Source organism: Xenopus laevis, chromosome 3L (assembly GCF_017654675.1).
Source record: "Xenopus laevis strain J_2021 chromosome 3L, Xenopus_laevis_v10.1, whole genome shotgun sequence".
In the NCBI taxonomy this organism is placed as follows: domain Eukaryota; kingdom Metazoa; phylum Chordata; class Amphibia; order Anura; family Pipidae; genus Xenopus; species Xenopus laevis.
Window position 1 is genome coordinate 38,223,178 of NC_054375.1, and position 20,895 is coordinate 38,244,072.

A 20,895-nucleotide genomic window follows, 5' to 3' on the forward strand; every position below is an offset into this window, starting at 1 on the left:
AATCAAAACAGAGAATGTGCCACAAATAACTCTTTGAAACAGTGGTCCAGGTGCAACCCCCCAGACCCTCAGCTCGGAGGGCATTGACGCCACCCTCCTCTTAATGGCTTGCAAACCACCAAACCAGGCAGTAGCTTCACTGTTGCAATACTAACAAAGGGCTCCAGAAACTCTATGAAATCCACAGAGCCACAAGTATAGAGTAAAAAACGATTTATTCCAATTTACAATTTAAAAAACAAGTATACATCTCCAGTGACCCATTTCCCATTGCCTGGAACCCTTAGTAGTACTGGAAATAGAATAGTCAGCACATCTACTTACACCTTTTCTTTTGGTGTCGTGGTGCATGTTCCCCAGTGGCCACTGTCCACTGGCACATGAAACAGCAGTAGAATAGAACAGCACCACTAAATCTTTTCCAGCTTAAAATGCCTTTATTGCAGATCTCTGGGCATCACAGCAACGTTTCAGGCCTTAAATGGCCTTTTAAATGGCCTTTTATGATAAAAGGCCATTTAAGGCCTGAAACGTTGCTGTGATGCCCAGAGATCTGCAATAAAGGCATTTTTATCTGGAAAAGATTGAGTGGTGCTGTTCTATTCTACTACCCTTAGTAGTTCTGCCTAGTTTGGTGGTATGCAGGAGGGCAGAATCAAAGCATAGAGGCAGTCCCTAATCCGACATCAAAATCAAACCTGCCAAATCAATAGCTCTCCAATTTTCTTCCAAACATCAGCCAGCAGGGATGTTGGCTGGCACCATACACAAGCCAATAAGCACCAGATAGTTCTGTTGTATCTCTGTTATCTGCTGTAAATACCATTGCTCCCACTTTGAGAGCCACCGAATGGCCAATGTCTTATGGTGGCCATACACGGGCAGATAAAGCTGTCGATATCGGTTGTTTGGACCGATTTGACAGCTTATCTGCCCGTGTATGGGGGCTTCCGACGGGTCTTCCCGATCGATATCTGGCCACGATATCGATCGGGAAGGTTTGATTTTTACCCGACCGACCCGTCGGAGCCCCTTGGCGCATCGTAATTCGATCCTTCGCCATATGGCCGAACGTTCGAATTACCCCCGATATAGCCATGCCGTTAGTGGCATATCGGGGAAAGATCCACTCGTTTGGCGATGTCACCAAACGAGCGGATCTTTTAGTCTATGGCCACCTTTAGTACAGGGCCCCTTTTTAATTTGATAACTGGCCAGAGAGCTGAATGATCAGATCAGCCTGATTTCCTAATAGGGCAAATATGACAAATATATCCTTATAAAAGTATTCGTATTTACCTGTTCTTTTAAAGGCTTTTCTGAAAGTTCAGCCACCGCACTTTTCTGAGATGTAGCACTACCTGTAATACATAACAGTATTTCTGTGTTATTATTGTAACTTTCATCAGTCAAGGGGGTAGCACTTCTGTTATAGTCAGGCTGGACTGTAACTGTATCACACACTGAATATTATGGCAGAGAAGAATCAGTCGGATATTCTATTTTTTTCTTTTATGGAAGGATAAATGAAACAGAAATCCCAAGCAAAAATAGCTACATGCCATCAAACTGCAGCTGAAATTAAGATAATGTAGATTAACGTACCTGGACGCAATGAACAGGATGATGAAAACATTTCTGCCATTGTTTTTCTGCGTGACTTTTTTGTTTGATGAACGTGTTTTTGGCAAAGAAGATTAATTATTTTTTCCTTCTCTTCCTGGTGTATTGAATTGTTGGCAATGTTTATATTGGTTACACATTCTTAAAGAGAAAAAATATATATATCAATGAAATAAAACAGCCATCACTTGGTATTCTAGTTAGTAGTGATGCACATGTTGGGTAGAAACCCAAAGGACCTGTGAGTCGTGTGGGTTCGACCCAGCTAATTGGTATGGTGGCTCCGCAACTTTATTATCACAAACATGTAACTAAAAAGTGCAGTTTTTCAAAATGTATGTACATGCAAATTAAAAATTAATGGTAATACAATTCCCTTTCATATACTTACCTAATATTTCTTTAAATGTACTTTTTTCTGTATCCAGCAGCAGTGTTCCTCGTTCCATGCATGCTTTTAGCTCAAATAAGCTATGTAAAGACAGTGTAGTAACATGGGGTTTACTCCATCTTTCACCTCCATCTTCAGTCTTTTCTTCAAATCGAATCCATCTGTAACAACACAGGTAATACGCCTTCTAAAATATGTCTCTCATTCAAAATTATTGGAAAAAATGGCAAAGAAAAATGGCACATCATTATGATAATATTTTTATTGTGGCTTTAACTGCAATGTGCTCTGAATGGACCATATTCATACATTCTGAATGATGTTGAATACTGAATCCTCCTTATAAGATCTGACCAAACAGCAAAACAAACATGAACCCTACCCCAATCTGAGCTAATTAAAAAGTGTGCTCCATCTGTGGGGGAAAAAACTCACATTTTATGGTCTGCTTTAAAGTTACATGACAAGAGTTTCAAAAGAAGAATTCTGCCAGTTCTAATACAGTATAGCAGGGATCCCCAACCTTTAGAACCCGTGAGCAACATTCAGAAGTAAAAGGAGTTGGGGAGCAACACTAGCATGAAAAATGTTCTTTGGGTGCCAAATAAGGGCTGTGATTGGCCTTATAGTAGCCCCTATATGGATTGTCAACCAACACTGAGGCTCTGTTTGGCAGTACAACTAGTTTTTCTACAACCAAAACTTGCCTCCAAGCCTGGAATTTGAAAATAATCACCTGCTTTGAGGACACGGAGAGCAACATTCAAGGAGTTGGAGAGCAACATGTTGCTCACGAGCTACTGGTTGGGGACCACTGCAGTATAGAGTGCCTAATTTGGCCAGTTCCTTAACCAAACCCTAAAATCTGGGCATCTATGAAAATATGGATAACATTTTTGTGCTGCTTCTGTTTAATGTGGTTGTATTTATGTTTTTTTTTATTTTTTCCAATTTTTTTTAAAGCATGCTGTAGTTTGAGATGACGTGCGTCCAACCACAAAGAGAGATAGAATTGGCCACTTCCAAGTGCCACTAGACTGCAGAGAGGTTCTCCTTTGACTCCCCTAACCTTCAAGCGCTGGTTTTACAGGTCTACAAACGAAGGCAGAGAGGTGACATTGGTGGTGAAAGGGCTCCAGAGATCGCAAGCTCACATTTTATAATATCTAGAACAAAGAGTACGCTTGTTTGGGTTTTCATTTTTAGCGCAACACTAAGGTCATGTTTATCAAAAATTGTTGTAAAAATAATTGCGCATAGTAGTGGCTAATCTCCATTATCACAGTCATTTTCACATACTGGGCCAGATTGAATTCAGTGAGAAAAAGTTATCTTATGGTTTATCACATGAAAACTCTTAGGGGCAGATTTACTAAAGGGCAAAGTGACTAACGCTAGCGAAAATTCGCCAACGTGGCGTCAGTTCGGAACTTCGCCGATTCCCTAACGGGTGCAGGCGTCACTTCGCTAGCGAAGGAAATAGACGCTAGCGTTGCTTCGCACTCTAACACCAGGCGAATTCTCGCTCTGGCGAATGGACCTAACTCCGCAAATTCAGTAAGATGCGGATTTTACTGAAAGTTACCTCTTGCACCAGACTTGCCTTCGCCACCTCAGACCAGGCGAAGTGCAATAGAGTAGATAGGAGTTCCTCAAAATTTAGTTGGCGACTTCATTTTTCAGTGTGATAGGCTGCAAAAGATCGTAAATTTTTTCTGGGGTTCCCGGCTTCCCCTCTACATTGCCTAACATATGGCACATAAGCTATACAGTGGGCTCATGTGTAGGGCAATACAACAACTCTATTTTATTTTATTAAGCTTCCCTGGGCTTGTGTAGTGTAATGTATTTGCTGCAACATATACGTCCATTGTACTTTAACTTCCCGCCGTATGCAAATGAGGCAATGTTAGCGCATTTTGTGCGGGTCTGCAAAAACAGACCTATGCAAGTGTTTAATTGGGGGAGCCAGTGGAATTCAGTATTCTTGTTCTTGCAGTAAGTTTATTTATCTGTGCCTTTCTACATATGGAGTTGCAGTAATTGTGACTCTTTATTATTGATTCTTTATTATTATTGTTATTATTATTATTATTATTATTAATAAAGAGAATAGTATTATCAAGGCACTATTGCCTTCCATGTATATGTCATTTAAATTCTTAATAAAATATATGTTCTGACTTGGCATATTTTAGGGAGAAAAAAACTGAACAGAACCTCAACAAAAAAAAAAGAAGACATTCTGATTCATCAATAAAACTTGTTTTTCTCTTTTCTTTTTTTTCTGCCTCAGCGAAAACACTTTCTTTGACTCATATTTCTGGTATAACTGCATATTTAAAGTTTAAACAACATGTAAGATGGCATGTTTAACTTCTGCTAGATATTTCCACACTATGTTGTTTGCAGAGAGTTACAATGACTGCAGCTATAAATATTATGTATATACCCGAAACATCATGGATTTGTTTCTAGCTCATGTTTGCTGTAAACATCATACTCAGATGAGTATCTAGTCATAAATGCCTATTCTGTAATAATAGTCTGGTATGACATCAGCCTAGGACTTACTTTAAGTATAGGGTACAGTTGTAGGCACCAATACAGAAAAAAACACATTTCAGAAAATGAGTTCAATTACAAATTGGTGATCAAAGGAAAAGCTGATGTTCTCCTTAGGAACCATAATTTAGATCCGTAAATTTTTTCTAAGGATTTTTTCCCCCATGGTTGCAATACCCATGCATATATTGTTATACATAAGAAATACATAAGAAGGTAAAAAAAATAAATTTTAGAAAAATGGTCACAAATAGAAAGTAATTGGAAAAAGACTTTATTTCTGGGGAACTATCTGAAAACACCTGAACTGAAAAAAAGTGTTGAAAGGTGAACAACCCCTTAAAGGCAACAATTTTGTGCACATTAATGTGCCTTCTGCTTGCAACGACGTAATGTGAATGCTATATTTACTCGGGGGCTGGTTTAACTTGGTGGGCAGGGTCCGACTGGAATCGTGGGATCCGCCAGCCCAGACCCGATATTAGTGCTGCTCCCTGAACTCCCTCCCTGCCCCCGGTTGCCGCCATGAGCAGGAAAAAAAGGTCGGCATGGGGTCCTGAGGTGTCTTTACCGCGGGGGATGTTGGGGCCCCAAAGCAGCACCCCGGGTCCCCCAGTCTGACCCTGTTGTAAGGGGAAGTAATATCTACTGTAATATGTGTGATTACCACTTTTTGCTATCATTTAGGCTATGGGCACACAGGGTGGTGTCTAGGCCTGAGCTGATCTGCTGTATTTAGCCTGGTCCTGTGTCTGCACTCACAGGTAATAGAGGGGCTCATTGATAAACACTGGGCAATGACCCATTGCCAATGATTAGTTTTTTTCCAGACAGCTGCAAGGAGAACAATGAAAGGAAACATCTGATTGGTTGCCAAGGGTAACTGCCCCGGTGCAAATTTGCAAGGTTTCTTGGGCAAAAACTAAATTTTTTAGAGCAAAGAAATACCCCAAAGCTGCAAAACAGTCAGAATCTGAAAATCCTCCATCTCAAACCTGTCAAGGTCATGTATAAGTCAATGGAAGATGTCCCTTTTACAATTTGGTAATATTGTCATTTGCGCTGGGTTTCATCCAACAATCCAAAAAATCCAGTTTTCTGTCAATCGTCCAAAAACAGGTGTTAAATCCGAAAAACTTGTACCATTGAGGTTTTTTGCTCGATTTTATCGAGTTTTTTTCCTTGACCTGACTTTTTCAAGTTATTTTATTGATAAATAAGGTAAAATCGTTAAAGGGAGTTTGGTCGACTTGGTTTAATAAAAATAAGAGATCAATTTGAGTTTTAGTAAATAACTTCCCCACCCCAGGGTATGCAGTTTTGCCCCAAAATCCACTCCATGTGTCTGCACAGAAAGTCAGGAGTCAGGGGCCTGGCGTGAAAAAGGCAGAATTGCTGTAGCACATAAAGGTGCTGTGATATAAAGGTAGTTCTCCCTGCTAAATAAAATATATATTGATTGATGAGTTTATTCAGCTGTTGTTTTTGGTGAGGAAGGTATTTCCCCATTGTTATCATGTTGATATTTATCAACTGCTGGCCTTCAGCTATACATTTGCCTTCCTTTAGGTAATAATAATATTGCCTGTAAGAGACAGGGATTGGCTTGAGGCTGCATTTGCCACTTGCTATTTTGCAAAATGCTATTTCGTGAACACAAATGTGACAGCCGAGCTTCACTCATTGTCTGCCATGAATATCTGCCCCCATCCATTGAGTGCTTGCTGGCTCTAACCTAGTGCTTCCAAAACTGTTGGAAAGCCTGGTGCAGTGGCTGGGAGGCTCAGACATAGGATTAGGCTTAGTCCACACCAGGCGATTCAGGGAGATTTAGCACCTGGCGACTAATCGCCTCTTCTTTGAGGCGACTAATCTCCCCGAACCGCTTCCTCGTGAGGCAACTTCAAGCAACTTCGGAAAACAAAGTGTCGCTTGTGTCATAACGCATTACAGCCGGTGCAGGAGAAGAGGAAGCGGTTTGGGGAGATAAGTTGCCTCAAAAAAGAGCCGATTAGTCGCCAGGGCACTAAATCTCCCAGAATCGCCTGGTGTGGACTAAGCCTTAGAGTTAGTGGAGTTATTTGTTTTCCTAGATATGCCTGAAAGCTAACCTTAAAGGTAACTCAGGCAGAACATTTTCTGCCATGGATATCCTGAGTGAATGAATGATATTACAATGTTTCTGATATCTCTAACCTTGGTATAAATTAAAGGCGGTCCTGACTAAATGGATGTCCATGGGGAGTTTGAACTGAAAAAGTCCAACGTTTGTGGTAAAAGCCCTTTGGTTGAGGTTACAGGTAACAAGTAACTGGGCCTTGGCTTTGCCCATTTCTGTCAAAATACTCACACCAAAACACTGGAATACACCCCCTACTGCTCCCAATTGCTGGAAACATGAACGGGAAAAATGTAGTGAGAAAAACACCCGAAAATCATAATATGCGTCATTTGACTTAGTAATGTTGTGCACATCACCAAGTGATATAGACATGTGAACAATAAATCTCACTGTGCACGAATAGCTGTCTTGGGCCTTATTTATCATTACACTTCTCAAGTCTGACACTAAGGGGCCGATTCACTAAGCTCGAGTGAAGGATTCGAATGAAAAATACTTCGAATTTCGAAGTATTTTTTGGGTACTTCGACCTTCGACTACGACCTTCGACTTCAATTCGAACGTTTCGAACGAAAAATCGTTTGACTATTCGACCATTCGATAGTCGAAGTACTTTCCCTTTAAAAAAAACTTCGACCCCCTACTTCGGCAGATAAAACCTACCGAAGTCAACGTTAGCCTATGGGGAAGGTCCCCCATAGGCTTGCTAAACTTTTTTTGATCGAAGGATTTTCCTTCGATCGTTGGATTAAAATCCTTCGAATCGTTCGATTCGAAGGATTTAATCGTTCGATCGAACGAAAAATCCTTCGATCGATCGAACGAAGGTTTAGCGCTAAATCCTTCGACTTCGATATTCGAAGTCGAAGGATTTCAATTCGAGGGTCGAATTTCGAAGTCTTTTTTACTTCGAAATTCGACCCTTAGTGAATCTGCCCCTAAATCTCTGTAGTTCAACTGACAATGGGGAGAAAGGAAAGGAGGAATTTAAAAACATAAAGATCACTAAAGTATCCAGTACAGGTATGGGATCCATTATCCAGAAACCTGTTATCCAGAAGCCTGTCTCCCAGAGACTCCAAATAATCCAAATTATTTAAAAATGTAAAAAAAAAATATTTTAGATTTCCTTTTCCTCTGTAATAATAAAACAGTATCTTGTACTTGATCCCAACTAAGATATAATTATTCCTTATTGGAAGCAAAACCAGCCTATTGGGTTCATTTAATGTCTTCATGATTTTCTAGTAGAATGAAGGTATGAAGATATATATTATGCAAAGATCCTTAATCTGGAAAACTCCAGGCCCGAGTAATCTGAATAACAGGTCCCATACCTGTACCTGTTTATTATACTCCCAAACTCAGGGTCGGACAGAGGGGGCCGGGCCCAAATGGGGCTGCTATCTAAGGGCACCTCCTGCTGCAAAGCCCCCTCCTGACCCCCCACCACAGCCGCAACCCCCCTTTAGCCCACGTGCACATGCGTGTAGCTTCTTTTGCAATGACCGGACCAGAAAGGGGCAGGGAGCAGGTCTGGGCTGGCACGGACTAAGAGAGCCGGGGCCCCCCAGGTTTTTTTCCCGGTGTGCCGCTGGTCCAGTCTGACTTTGCCCAAACTCCCAGGAAGCCAGACAAAATCAAATATACTATAATATTCTATTTCACATAAGAACAGCTGGAGCCAAGATAAACTCTAGACTGCATTATCTACAGGAAACTCAAAATATTCGAAACAGAATTTTATGCCAACTCACCTTGCAGTTTCCCTCCATTCCAAGTTTTCATGTACAGTGAAAAGCTCATTTAACTGAGTAAATAACAGTGGGTGGGTTTCATTATTTCCCCCCTCTTCCTGTTCTCCTATCGTAAACTCAACTTCTTCTGAGGTTGGAGAGACATTACTGCTGAAGATGCTCCGACTGGCCGACTGAGATATAATGATGGAATTTCTACTTCGTAGACCCTCTGATCTGCCACAGCTGTGGTTGTCAAATTTAGCCGCTTCCACATCGTGATAGACAGCAAGTCCTTCATTTTCTCCAAATTTCATTGCTGTGTCACAGGTATTAGGCCACAAGCAACGTTAAGATCAGGAATAGGGAAGCCGTACACTTGACTTGAGTTTATATATTGCAGTGTTGTGATGTAAATAGACTAACATTTACTCTAAACATCCACAGGCACAAAGATAAACCCAAAACACACATTTAACTATGTAACATGTTTTTTCCAACCAGAGCAGAACAGCTATATCATTTCCGTTGAAAAAAACAACCCACCAACGTACACTTTAACAAACATAGGTGTCCGTTTACTAAGGTGCGATAAACAGCGATAATGATCTGCGGCAGAAAAACCGCAAGAGCAGCTTTACTAAAGAGCGAGCACTTCTGTCATTGAGAATAGTCTGCCGCACATGTATATTAACGCCTATTGTGGTATCACTGCTACTTAAGTTGTCTTGCGAGGTTTAATGATTATCTCGACAAATTTAGTCAAAATTGTCTCCAGTTTTTATCACCACCCGGAGAGTGGAGTTGTGTCAGACAAAGCCAGAAATTGTATAGGAAACGAGGAGTGAAATCAGCGTTTTTTAACATAAGCAGGGAAAAGTAGTGATTGCCCTGGGGAAAAATGATACTTATAAATGTACTATTAGGGAATTTATTAAGAAAATGTTATTTAAGATGAAAATAATTTATTCCAGAGATTTTTGATATTACTTAATTGCCCGTAAGTATATTTACCAATACATTCATAAATTGTTAATAAATACAGGTATGGGATCTGTTATCCAGAAACCTGTTATCCAGAAAGCTCTGTATTACAGAAGGGCCATCTCCCATTGACTCATTTTTATCCAAATAATTTAAATTTTAAAAACCGATTTGCTTTTTCTTTGTAATAATAAAACAGTACCTTTTACTTGTCCTTGAGCCAAACTAATACATAATGAATCCTTATTGGAAGCAAAACCAGCCTAATGGGTTTATTTAATGTTTACATGATTTTCTAGAAAAAGGGCAGAGACAGACGAGAAGATTTGGGGAGATTTGACAAATCACCTCTTCATCGGGCGACTAATCTCCCCGAACTGCCTCCCTGCCGGCTAAAATCTAAATTGCCGGCGGGATGGCACTCTGAACGCTTTGTTTTCCGAAGTCGACTGACGAGGAAAGTTCGGGCGACTTCAGAAAAAGAAGCACTCCTGGTGCCATCCTGCCGGTGATTTAGACTCTAGCTGGCAGGGAGGCAGTTCAGGGAGATTTCTCCCCCAAAGAAGAGCCGATTAATCGCTGGGGTGGCTAAATCTCCCAGAATCTTAGTGTGTGTACTTACCCTAAAGGGGTTGTTCCCTTTTAAATTAACTTTTAGTATGCTGTAGAGAATGATATTCTGAGACAATTTGCAATTTGGTTTTCATTTTTTATTATTTGAGGTTTTTGACTTATTTAGGTTTTTATTCAGCAGCTCTCCAGTTTGCAATTTTAGCAGTCTGACTACTATGATCCAAATTACCCTAGCAACTATGCACTGATTTAAATAAGAGACTGGAATATAAATAGGAGAGAGCCTGAAGAGAAATATACAATACATGTGTTGCTGTACAAAGCATTTGTTTTTTTGATGGGGTCAGTGACCACAAAGCTGGTAATTCAATAGAAGGAAAATAATTGAAAAAAATGAAGGCCAATTGAAAAGTTGCTTAGAATTAGCTATGCTACAGCATACTAAAAGGTAACTTAAAGGTAAACCACCCATTTAAACTTGATTGTCATACAGAAAACAATGCATTACGTTATAGGAATAGTGCCATCATAGCTGCATTAGCAGTAATATCCACCTTGAGGCTCTGCAGATATTTTGCTGCTGGAGATGCAGACTTGTACTGAATGAGGGTCCTATATTATATACCCTTGTACTTGCCTGCATGGGCTAAACTGCATTTCTCTAAAGTGAGAGACAGCAGATACAGGCTATTGGCAGAAATATTTAAAAAACTATAGAATATATGATTACAAACACTTATAATAACATACCAATATACAGAGATAGACAGAGGCACACAGATGCATTATTGGTTAATGCCCAACTCCATTCATTTATTGTGTAAATATATTGTGAGTAAAGGCACACATGCTTTCAGGTAGAAAGATGGAACCTGTCTCAGGTAAAATATTGTTAAAGGAACAGCACCTTCTAAGCTCTACAGGGCAGAGCCTATATTTATTAGCCCATGGCATTTAATATGTATTTTGATTGTGCGGGTATGGGATTCCTTTTCTGGAACCCTGTTAACCAGAAAGGCCATCTCCCATAGTGTGCATTTTAAGAATATAAATATTTTAATTTTAGTAGATGTAAGGTCTAAATTACGGAAAGATCCCTTAATTGAAAAAAACCCAGGTCATGAACATTTTGGATAACAATTTCCATACCTATACAAATCTAAGCAAACTAGTACAGGTATGGGACCTATTATACTCAGGACCTGCGGTTTATTGGATAATGGATATTTCTGTCATTTGGATCTTCCTTCCTTAAATCTACTAAGAAATCATGTAAACATTAAATAAACCCAATAGGCGGGTTTTGCTTCCAATAAGGATTAATTATAGCTTTGTTGGAATCAAGTACAAGCTACAGTTTTATTATTACATAGAAAAGGGAAATTATTTTTAAAAATTTGGATTATTTGGATAAAATGAAGTCTATGGGAAATGGTCTGTCTGTAATTTGGAGCTTTCTGGATAACTGGTTTCCAGATAACGGATGCCACCCTCTAGTTTTATATAGAGTTATACAAACAGCGTTCTCCCTTCTGCATAAAACGTTCTGTTTAGGCCAGCGTGATTGGAGCGTGATGTTGTCCCGCCTTATATTGAGCACCTCAAGGTGAAATGTTGGTGAAAGATCTGCTTGTTTTGCAGCCTGTCATGTCGGACTGGGCCGGCGGGACACCGGAAAAAAACCCGGTGGGCCCCGCCGACCCAGATCCATGATTTCCCCGCTGCTTTCTTTCCCGCTGTGCCGCCTGTAAAATGAAGTGCACATGCGCGCCAGCACATACAAACACACACTCGGTGGCGCAGGGGCGGTGCGCAGTTGAGCACACATGGGATCGGCGCATCAGAGGGGTCCACAGGGGGCCCCGGGCCCCTCAGTCCGACCCTGGATCTTTACATGTATAGCACCATAAATTTTGGTACAAGTTCATTCAGGAACAGTCTGATTGCCATCTTGGAATGAGGGATTACATTTCCCCCCTCTGCGACAAATTTAGAGTAAAAGGGTTAATGGTCACGTGTATTTTTTACATTTTCGCCCCTGCTTTCAGCTTGCTGAAACCTCCGGGATTCCCAGACCTGGAAACTTTTCCAGCACTCCTTAAAGGAGTGGTTTACCTTTAAATCAGCTTGTAGTATGTTATGAAATGGCCACTTCTATCAACTTTTTAGTTGGTCTTTGTTATTTATGTTTCATCTTTTTCAATTTTATTCACTTCCTTCCTCTGACTCTTTCCAGTTTTCAAATGGGGGGTCACTGACCCCATGTAAAAACCAATGCTCTGTAATGCTACAAATGCATCGTTGTTGCTACTTTTTAAATTACTCATCTTTCTATTCTCTCCTATTCATATTCCAGTCTCTTATTCAAATCAGTGCAGGGTTGTTAGGGTAATGTGGACCCTAGCCACCAGATTGCTGAAACTGCAATCTGTAGAGCTGCTGAATAAAAAGCTAAATAACTAAAAAAAAAAACAAATAATAAAAAATTAAAACCAATTGCAAATTGTCTCAGAATATCACTCTCGACATCATACTAAAAGTTAATTTAAAGCTGAACAACCTCTTTAACTAGCAGTGTATTTCAGCATAAGAGGTTGAACTCGATGGACATGTGCAGGTCTGGACTGCCTGTCTATGGCATCTTACAGCAGCACCTCTAGCATTTGCCAGAGTCTATAGATTCTGGACCTGTGATGCTATGATAAACTTCTGGCTTTTTCACAACAGGAGGAATTCCACTGTCTCAAAATTTATTTTAGTCCTAACAATTGTTGTCTGGATCACTTGTCTCCGCCTAGTTGACGTTTGCTGGAAAAGGCAAGGAGATCTCAGTTAGAGTCCTGCTCCGGTCCATTTTTTTGGAACCCGTACCCGCAACCTGCAATCTGCAACCCAGACCCGCAACCCGCATTCTTACCCACTTGGACCGACTACCCGATCTGCAAGTACCTTATCCACAACCCGGACCCGCTGACCATCAAGAATCAGGAAGTGCTGTCATTGTAAACTGGAAGTGACATCATGGGAAGTAGGCATGGTCAGAAAAAAGTAGTAAAACAGGAAGTGCTGTCATTGTAAACCGGAAGTGACATCAACGGAAGTAGACATGATCAGAAAAAAGGAGTAAAAAACGCTATTGAGAAGACCCGCGGCCCGACCCGCAAACCCACAGAACCGCTGACCCACGTCTATAGCCGCACCCAGAACTTCTACCCGCAGGGTACCACAGGTTTTTGCGGGTAATACGTGAGTACCCGACCCGCTGCAGGACTCTATTCCCAGTTTCAGAGACTTCCCCAGACCCAACTATTAACAGACCTATAAAGGAGCGATCACACGAGTGTTCAAGGCAATTTGGAAATAGAATCTGGGGGCTAATAGTACAATGATTTAACTATACATGTAGTCAGAACCAGCAGTGCAAGGTATAGCAGACGACAGACGCTGCTACTGGTTTGAATGGGAAATAAATTTACAAATAGCTTTTTGTAAAACCTGTCAAGAAGGCAAATGTTAAATAATTTAAGATACCGTTAACCAGATTCATTTGATTATTATTACATAACCATTATGCCCTTTGTCAGTTATTCCCTATGACCAGAATTTTATTAGTATGTATAAACAAAAATATTTATGTATGATGTTGCATGTGATTTTTGTTTCCCCTATACACACAAACCATGTTTTTAATTTATAAACAACTTTTGGACACAGCATTTCAGCCGTATCCTCTGTAGTGTCCTAAGAATATAAAACTGTCATGTGATGTCACTGTCATCTTTAACGGTTCTTTAAAATAAAAATAAAAAGTTCTGGAACAATATTTCCTTCCAGCATAGACCAGCCTCGTGTACTTTCCTCTACAATGAAGTCATTGAAGCTGCTGGGTATCGCAATATGATGTGCCTGGCTGTAAGCTGAGCGCTACTAGTTACTGCTAGATCCGGCTGGCTGAACGCAAGATTTTACAATATGTGCTGTTTATGAAACAACATGTTTTTGTGAAATAGCAAACGTGAAGCGTATTTTTGAAACTGGCCTCAGGACAAAGCTCAATGTGCTTGCTGTACATTAGTCATTGATTTCAATGAAAAATACCACGTGGATTTACAGATTTGTCTCACTGTAAAAAAAGCCTATTATTTTATATTATATACAGGTATAGGACCTGTTTTCCAGAATGCATGGGACATGGGTTTTCTGGATAATGGATCTTTCCATAATTTGGATCTTTATACCTTAAGTCTATTAGAAAATCATGTAAACATTAAATAAACCCAATAGGCTGGTTTTGCTTCCAATAAGGATTAATTATATCTTAGCTGGGATCAAGTACAAGCTACTGTTTTATTATTGCAGAGAAACAGGAAATCATTTTTAAAAAATTGGATTATTTGGATAAAATGGAATCTAAGGGAGATGGTCTTTCTAGAATTTGGAGCTTTCTGGAAAATGGGTTTCCAGATAACAGATCCCACACCTGTACCATGTTTTGGTTTCTATGCAGTCCCTTTATCAAGGTAAAGATACTAGTACTACTAGATAGTGCACTATACTAGTATGGGATCCATTATCCGGAAAGCTCCGAATTACGAGAAGGCCATCTCCCATAGACTCCATTTGAATCAAATAATTACATTTTGAAAATTGATTCCCTTTTTCTCTGTAATAATAAAACAGTAGTTTGTACTTGATCCCAACTAAGATATAATTAATCCTTGGAAACAAAACCAGCCGATTGGGATTTAAATGATTTTCTAGTAGACAAGGTATAAAGATCCAAATTACAGAAAGATCCCTTATCTGGAAAAACCCAGGTCCTGAGCATTCTGGATAACAGGTCCCGTACTTTTATTAGGGCTATTCAGTAACTCCTTCTAATATTGTAATAATTTTAAGAGAACCCATAAGGAATGGATTAACTGCTTTACTGCTGCATGTCATAAAAGTTGCATTTTGAGACCTGCAAAGATGAGAAGTCAACACTCACCTGTGGATGTTCTTTATTCGAGTGCTTGTTGCCACCACATTTGGTCAGGCCTTAAAGGGGTTGTTCACCTTCCAAACACTTTTTCAGTTGAGTTGTTTTCAGATTGTTCTCCAGAAACAAAGACTTTTTTCAGTTGCTTTCCATCTTTTACCGTTTTCCCAAAATTTAAGTTTAAAGTTGAATGTTCCAGTCTCTAGAGTGGAGTCCTGTGTGGGTCCATTTTTTGGAACCCGTACCCAACCAGTACACGCAACCTGCAATCCGCGACCCACATTCTTACCCGCTTGGACCTGCTACCCGAGCGCAAGTACCTTATCTGCAACCTGGACCCGCTAACCATCAACAATCAAGTGCTGTCATTGTAAACTGAAAGTGACATCATTTGAAGTAAGTGTGATCAGAAAAAAGGAGTAAAAAAACGCTATTGAGAAGACCCGCGGCCCGTAAACTGCCGATCCGCGTCTATACCCGCACCCGGAACTTCTACCCGCAAACCGCAGGGAGCTGCAGGTTTTTGCGGGTAACCCGCGGGAACCCGGCCCGCTGAAGGACTCTACTCTAGTGTTCCAGTCTGGCGGCTCAGTGATCCAGGAGCATCTGAACTGTTACAATTTGCTACATTAGTTGATACATTTCTCAGCAGCATCTCTGGAGTATTAGCAACTATTGTATCAATTCTAACAGCTGCCTGTAATGAAACTCAGGGATTCTGCTCAGCAGGGACAAAGATAAGAAATGTATCAATTTAGAACAGTTTCGAGGGTCAGCGACCCCCTCCAATAGAAAAATTACAGTATATTAGAACAATGGTCACACATAAAAAAATAGAAAGTAGTTGGAAAAAGTCTTTATTTCTGGTGAACTACAGTATCTGAAACAAGCTGAACTGAAAAAAGTGTGAACAAATTGTTCACCAGTCTTAAACCTTTTCAACACCGCCACCTTGTGGCACAATCAATACATTAAAACATCAGCCTACAATACAAAAAAAAGTAGAGAGTTTATTACAGGGTTAAAGACATAAATGACATGTATAGGTAAACAGGTATAATACCCCTGAATCTTCATCGGAGTACTGTACCGGTCCAGGCATCTAACAATTGGAACAGCAGTTTCATGTAAAAAAAAGGGATACAATTTTTATTGGGTGCAAAGCCTGTTGTCTTCAACTGGGAGAATTTAATGTTTCATTGTTGGATATATAAAACGCCCCACCATCTGCAGATAATAGTGTGAAGAAGAGCTAAAGCGTAACTAAAGAAGTAGCTAGAAATGTTGTACATTATATTTGGGCTTCTGTATCAGCCCAAGGAAACCACAGCCCTTTAGCAGTACAGATCTGTCTCCAAAGATGCCCCAGTAGCTCCCCGTCTTCTTTTCTGCTGATTCACTGCACATGCTCTGTGCTGCTGTCACTTACTGAGCTTAGGGACCCACTCACAATATACAGTACATATAGAATAGAAATGTCACTATATAAGGCTGATTAGCAATTAATACAGATAATTACTACATGGCGGTTCAGAAACCAGTGCAACTAACACCAGAATTTAATAATCAGCTTATATTACAGGCCAAACTAATTTTCTGCTTGATAATTAGTGACAACCGCTAAGCTTAGCTTCTCAACAGCTGCTCAGAGCCCACTGAGCATGTGAGTGTCACAGACACTTTCCAAGATGGTGACTCCCTGTGCAAGTTTGAAGTCCTGGATCATTGCTGCTATTGACAAGCTGAAACTTTAGGCTGGTGCAATAAGTTCAGAATATAAAATATGCCATTTTTAGCCACATTCATTTTCAGGGTTTAGTTATGCTTTAATAGTACAGGTTTTCCTAAAACTGAAAAAAGCTCCAAATTATTGCAAGGCCATCTCTCATACAGTTAGTTTAATTCAGATTTTTTTCTAACAATTCTTTTCTTTTTTGTTGAAATAAAACTAAGCTGGATGAATCCATATTGGGGGCAAAACAACCCAATGGGGTTTATTTAACTTTTAAATGATTTCTAGTTATTTATCAAAATCCAAATTTATCTCATTTTCTGAAATATACTCTGACCAAATCCACACGGGTTATTTCATTACATTAGTTTCCAGAAAAATTCCAGCGCGGGAAAAAACTAGAAAAAGTCACGAAAATCATACAAAAACCACGAAATCTTCGGATTATTGCAGGAAACCCAGTGGAGATCAGGATATCTTCGGGACTTCTCCCCTTGACTTATTTACAACCTTGGCACGTTTGATATGCCGGATTTTCGGATTCAGACTTTTTTCATTCTTTGGGTATAATAAATCCTGAAAAATGTGTTTGTTTTTTCCACTAAAATTCGAATTTTATAGTCAAAAATCTTTCTTTGACTATAGCCCCACTTAGGTGCAAGTGATCTAGATCAGGACCTGTGCTTTAGAATAGCTCTGGTAAGTATAATGAATGTGTGGCCAGCTATGTTACTCATTGCATTTAGGAGCCAAATCCAGAATTATTGCAATGGGAGGAGACGGAGGACAAGTTCTCAAACAATTGCAAAACGTAGACCCATCTGCTTTCACATCGTTTGTTAGTGATCATGTTCCTTCTATGCAATAGTTTATCGATGACTGAGGAAGAACATCGTCAAATAAGGTGGAGAAGGGTCTGGAGATAATATCAAACCTCATGAGAGATCAACCTTTTGAACCTTCTTGGTGGTTTATGCAAAATGTGACCACAATATGGTCCATATGAAGTTGCACATGTGACTATGAATGTCCAGCCACTTTTGTAGATTCCATTTGAGGTTAAAGATTTCTATGTCTGCAGGATTACACCCTCTATAAAAGGCAAAGTAGGAGGAACAAGTTGCAGGAAGATGGAAGGTAGAATGGATTATCACAGCCAAAGAACTTAAAGGAGCAGTAGTTTCCTATGCGTGAAAACAGCCGTACAGGTATTTGTTGGCATCAGCTTTTAAAATGTGTTTTTATCATGATTATTTATCAGTTTCACTCCACAGTGAATGTAACATGTGTATTGTAGCCCTTTTAGTTCAGATGCTACTACGAGCTACTTTTCCCAGGTGTATAAGACACAACACACATATTAAGGAGCCATAGTACAATAAAGCTCAAAATGAGTTTTTTGGAAAATTGGATTTTCACTTTGACCCCTATCGATAGATATATAGGAAATGTAGTATCTATGGGTTCTATTAGCTGCTATGAATCAGAATAGTGTTTAATATTAACAATTCTGCATGTATCCAAACACTAGTGATGTGCAGGTAGGCCAGATACCCATGGGTTGGGCTGACCCCGCACCTCCATTTGTGGGCCGGGGTTGAGCTCTTCTTCCTGCTCCCCCCGCCTGCCACGTGGAACTGCCGGTTTCCTGCTTGATTTTTTTTTTTTTTTTAAAGACACACGCCTTCTGCCCCCCTTTAGTGATGTCATCAGTAGGGACAGGTCGGCACGTGCCTTAAAATGGAAGCAGGAAGTCGGGCGGGTTAGGGTCGGGTTTTACCTGACCCACACATCACTACTGAACACAATCAAATAAGCTTTAATTTAACGAATGCTACAAATCAATTCATCATCAGACAAAAACAAAACGCACAATACTTACACACTTTTATTGTAAGCAAGTTTATATAAATACTTTACATAAAAAAATTCTGTGTAGATAAGCAATTTACATGCAGAAACTGGCAATAGCTTAGACACTTAAATTGCTAGAGTACACAAGGCATTCACTCAACACCAATTTTCAAAAAGTAGCAAGAGTGATAAATACAAATGAAAAACGTATTCAAAAATAGTGTGCCGTAACCCAGATTATATTTTGCAGCATGTACAAAGCTAAAGAGAGCATCCTCTTGTAAAAGCGATAATACCCATAAGCGTCATCCCTCTTGATACATATTATTCCCTGCAAACTATTCACAGCCTATAGCAGTTATTTGCTTTAAAAATGAAACAATCAGTTGTATTAGTGTAAACTTTGTTATTCCGTAAAACAAGACATGGGCAAGAGTCTGAATACTTTGCAAGAGAGAACAATAAGTAATGGATGAAAGGGGGGACATGAAAAGATTAAATATTGGATTACAATGACACATTTACAATTCATTACATCAGTAATTGAAAGTTTAATTAAAAACAGACCAATGACAGACTGAAAGGTTGTCTGGCCCTTGTATATATTCTTCAAAAGACATTAGTTCTGTCGCATAAAAGTCCACAAATAAAAGGAAAATATCAAAAATGGCATCTAAAAAGTTTAAAAAAAAAAAAAAAAAAAAAAAAAAGTGATGGACAAATGCAAAGGTGAAAGGCATGATAAGCACATGTAACGGAGGTAGGAGCATTTCATGAACTTTTTAAGAAGGTATTCAACATGAAAGTTAAAGATATCATTATGCAATTAAAACTTCATCAGGCCATGATTTTTTTTTTAAGTTAGATTTATATAAGCAAAGCAGATTTCAATTGGAGAAAAAGTTGAATTGGAATGACACTGTTTTTTAACCTCCTCTACCATGTAACAACCCATAGGGGCATATTTATCAAGGGTCGAATTTGAAAAACTTCAAAATTTGAATAGACCAAAAGTAATAGCGAATTAACTCCAAATGGGTTCTGGGGGTTCCCCATAGGCTAAACCAGCAATTCGGCAGGTTTTAGATGGCGAATCGTCTAAAACCGGCAATAGATGTGAGATTTTTAAAAGATCAGATCCTCATCGTGAGACCATGATCTTCTCGGGACGATCGTACAAATTTACCATCAACTAAAAAGACCAATTTGCCAGGAAAACAAAGGGTAGCTGCCTGCTTGGCCCTGCAAACATAGATAGATTGCACTGGGACCGACAAAGATTTTTTAACTTGGCCGATCAATTTCCTGACAGATGTCGGCCGAAAAATCGTAAGATGTACGATCATTCGAATTCCACGATGAGATAAAATATCAAAATTTATCATGTACTCATTTTTTTGAAAATTTTAATCAAATTCGGACTATTCCCTAGTCGAAGTAGACAAAAAAAAAATAGCTTGAAATTCGAATGTTTTGAATCATAAATTTCAGCTCAACCTTAATATAATAAATCTGCCCCATAGTGTAGAAGGAACATTGTAATGTTGCCTGAGGTAACATACAGAGCTGCCCTTACATAAAACGTTTGTGCCAACCTGTCCCAGCCAGACCTTTGCTTCCTTCTGTCTGACCCTGAACAAGATTTATTGATGCATTTTAAGGCAGTTCTCATTATACTGTGTACAGAGATTTACCCACTGACCAAACCTAGGAAAACATTTTAACTTAAAGGAGAGCTAAACCTCCCACAGTGAAAAGTCCCCACTGGCCCCCCTCCCTTACCCCAGAATAGTTTACCCTCTAGAAACATCGACCTCACATGCAGAGTTAGCACAGCGGAGCTCACAAGCACCATCTTAGGGAATCTCCATAAAAAAAGCGCCGTATTGGCATGCGCCAGAAGTGATGGAAATTGCCAAAAGGAAGTAGAAGACACAAAGATTACCAAAGCACCGTAAGATGGCGCCAGTGTGGTCACTCTGCATGTGCGGTCAGTAATCCTACAGGGGACACAATTCTGGGGTAACACTTAGCAGGAGGGAGGCAGGGAGGTTGCATTCTCCTTTAAGTAACCTGCCAGGTACAAGTCAGCCAGGCAATATTTTAATATTAGGGGTGCGCTATATTCATAATTCAAATTGACTGAATGCTGCACCCTCTGCAAAATATAAATAAATCAAGACGACAATTGTTTTGTTTAGATGTGAAGGGCTTGACTCCACACTATGCCATTTCCCAATACTGCAAAAAAGCACTGGTATTTAGCCGTATCAAATCCTGCTTTTGGTGCATAATTAATATACTGCTATGCCTATGACATACAAGCTTTGTATT

At 39.7% G+C, this 20,895-nt stretch overlaps 1 protein-coding gene across 1 annotated transcript in view; it reads right to left on the minus strand.

The window, feature by feature from the left end:
- The window catches only part of slc4a9.L (solute carrier family 4 member 9 L homeolog), a 30,546-nt gene extending 21,738 nt beyond the window's left edge, over positions 1 to 8,808 (minus strand). Inside the window, exons 1-4 of the mRNA XM_018252112.2 lie at positions 8,459 to 8,808; positions 2,015 to 2,175; positions 1,606 to 1,764; positions 1,300 to 1,361 (exon numbers count right to left, since the gene is read on the minus strand). Coding sequence (XP_018107601.1) covers positions 1,300 to 1,361; positions 1,606 to 1,764; positions 2,015 to 2,175; positions 8,459 to 8,754 — 678 coding nt within the window. The 5' untranslated portion in view covers positions 8,755 to 8,808. The remainder of the gene's footprint in view (positions 1 to 1,299; positions 1,362 to 1,605; positions 1,765 to 2,014; positions 2,176 to 8,458) is intronic.
- Positions 8,809 to 20,895: the final 12,087 nt, after the last annotated feature.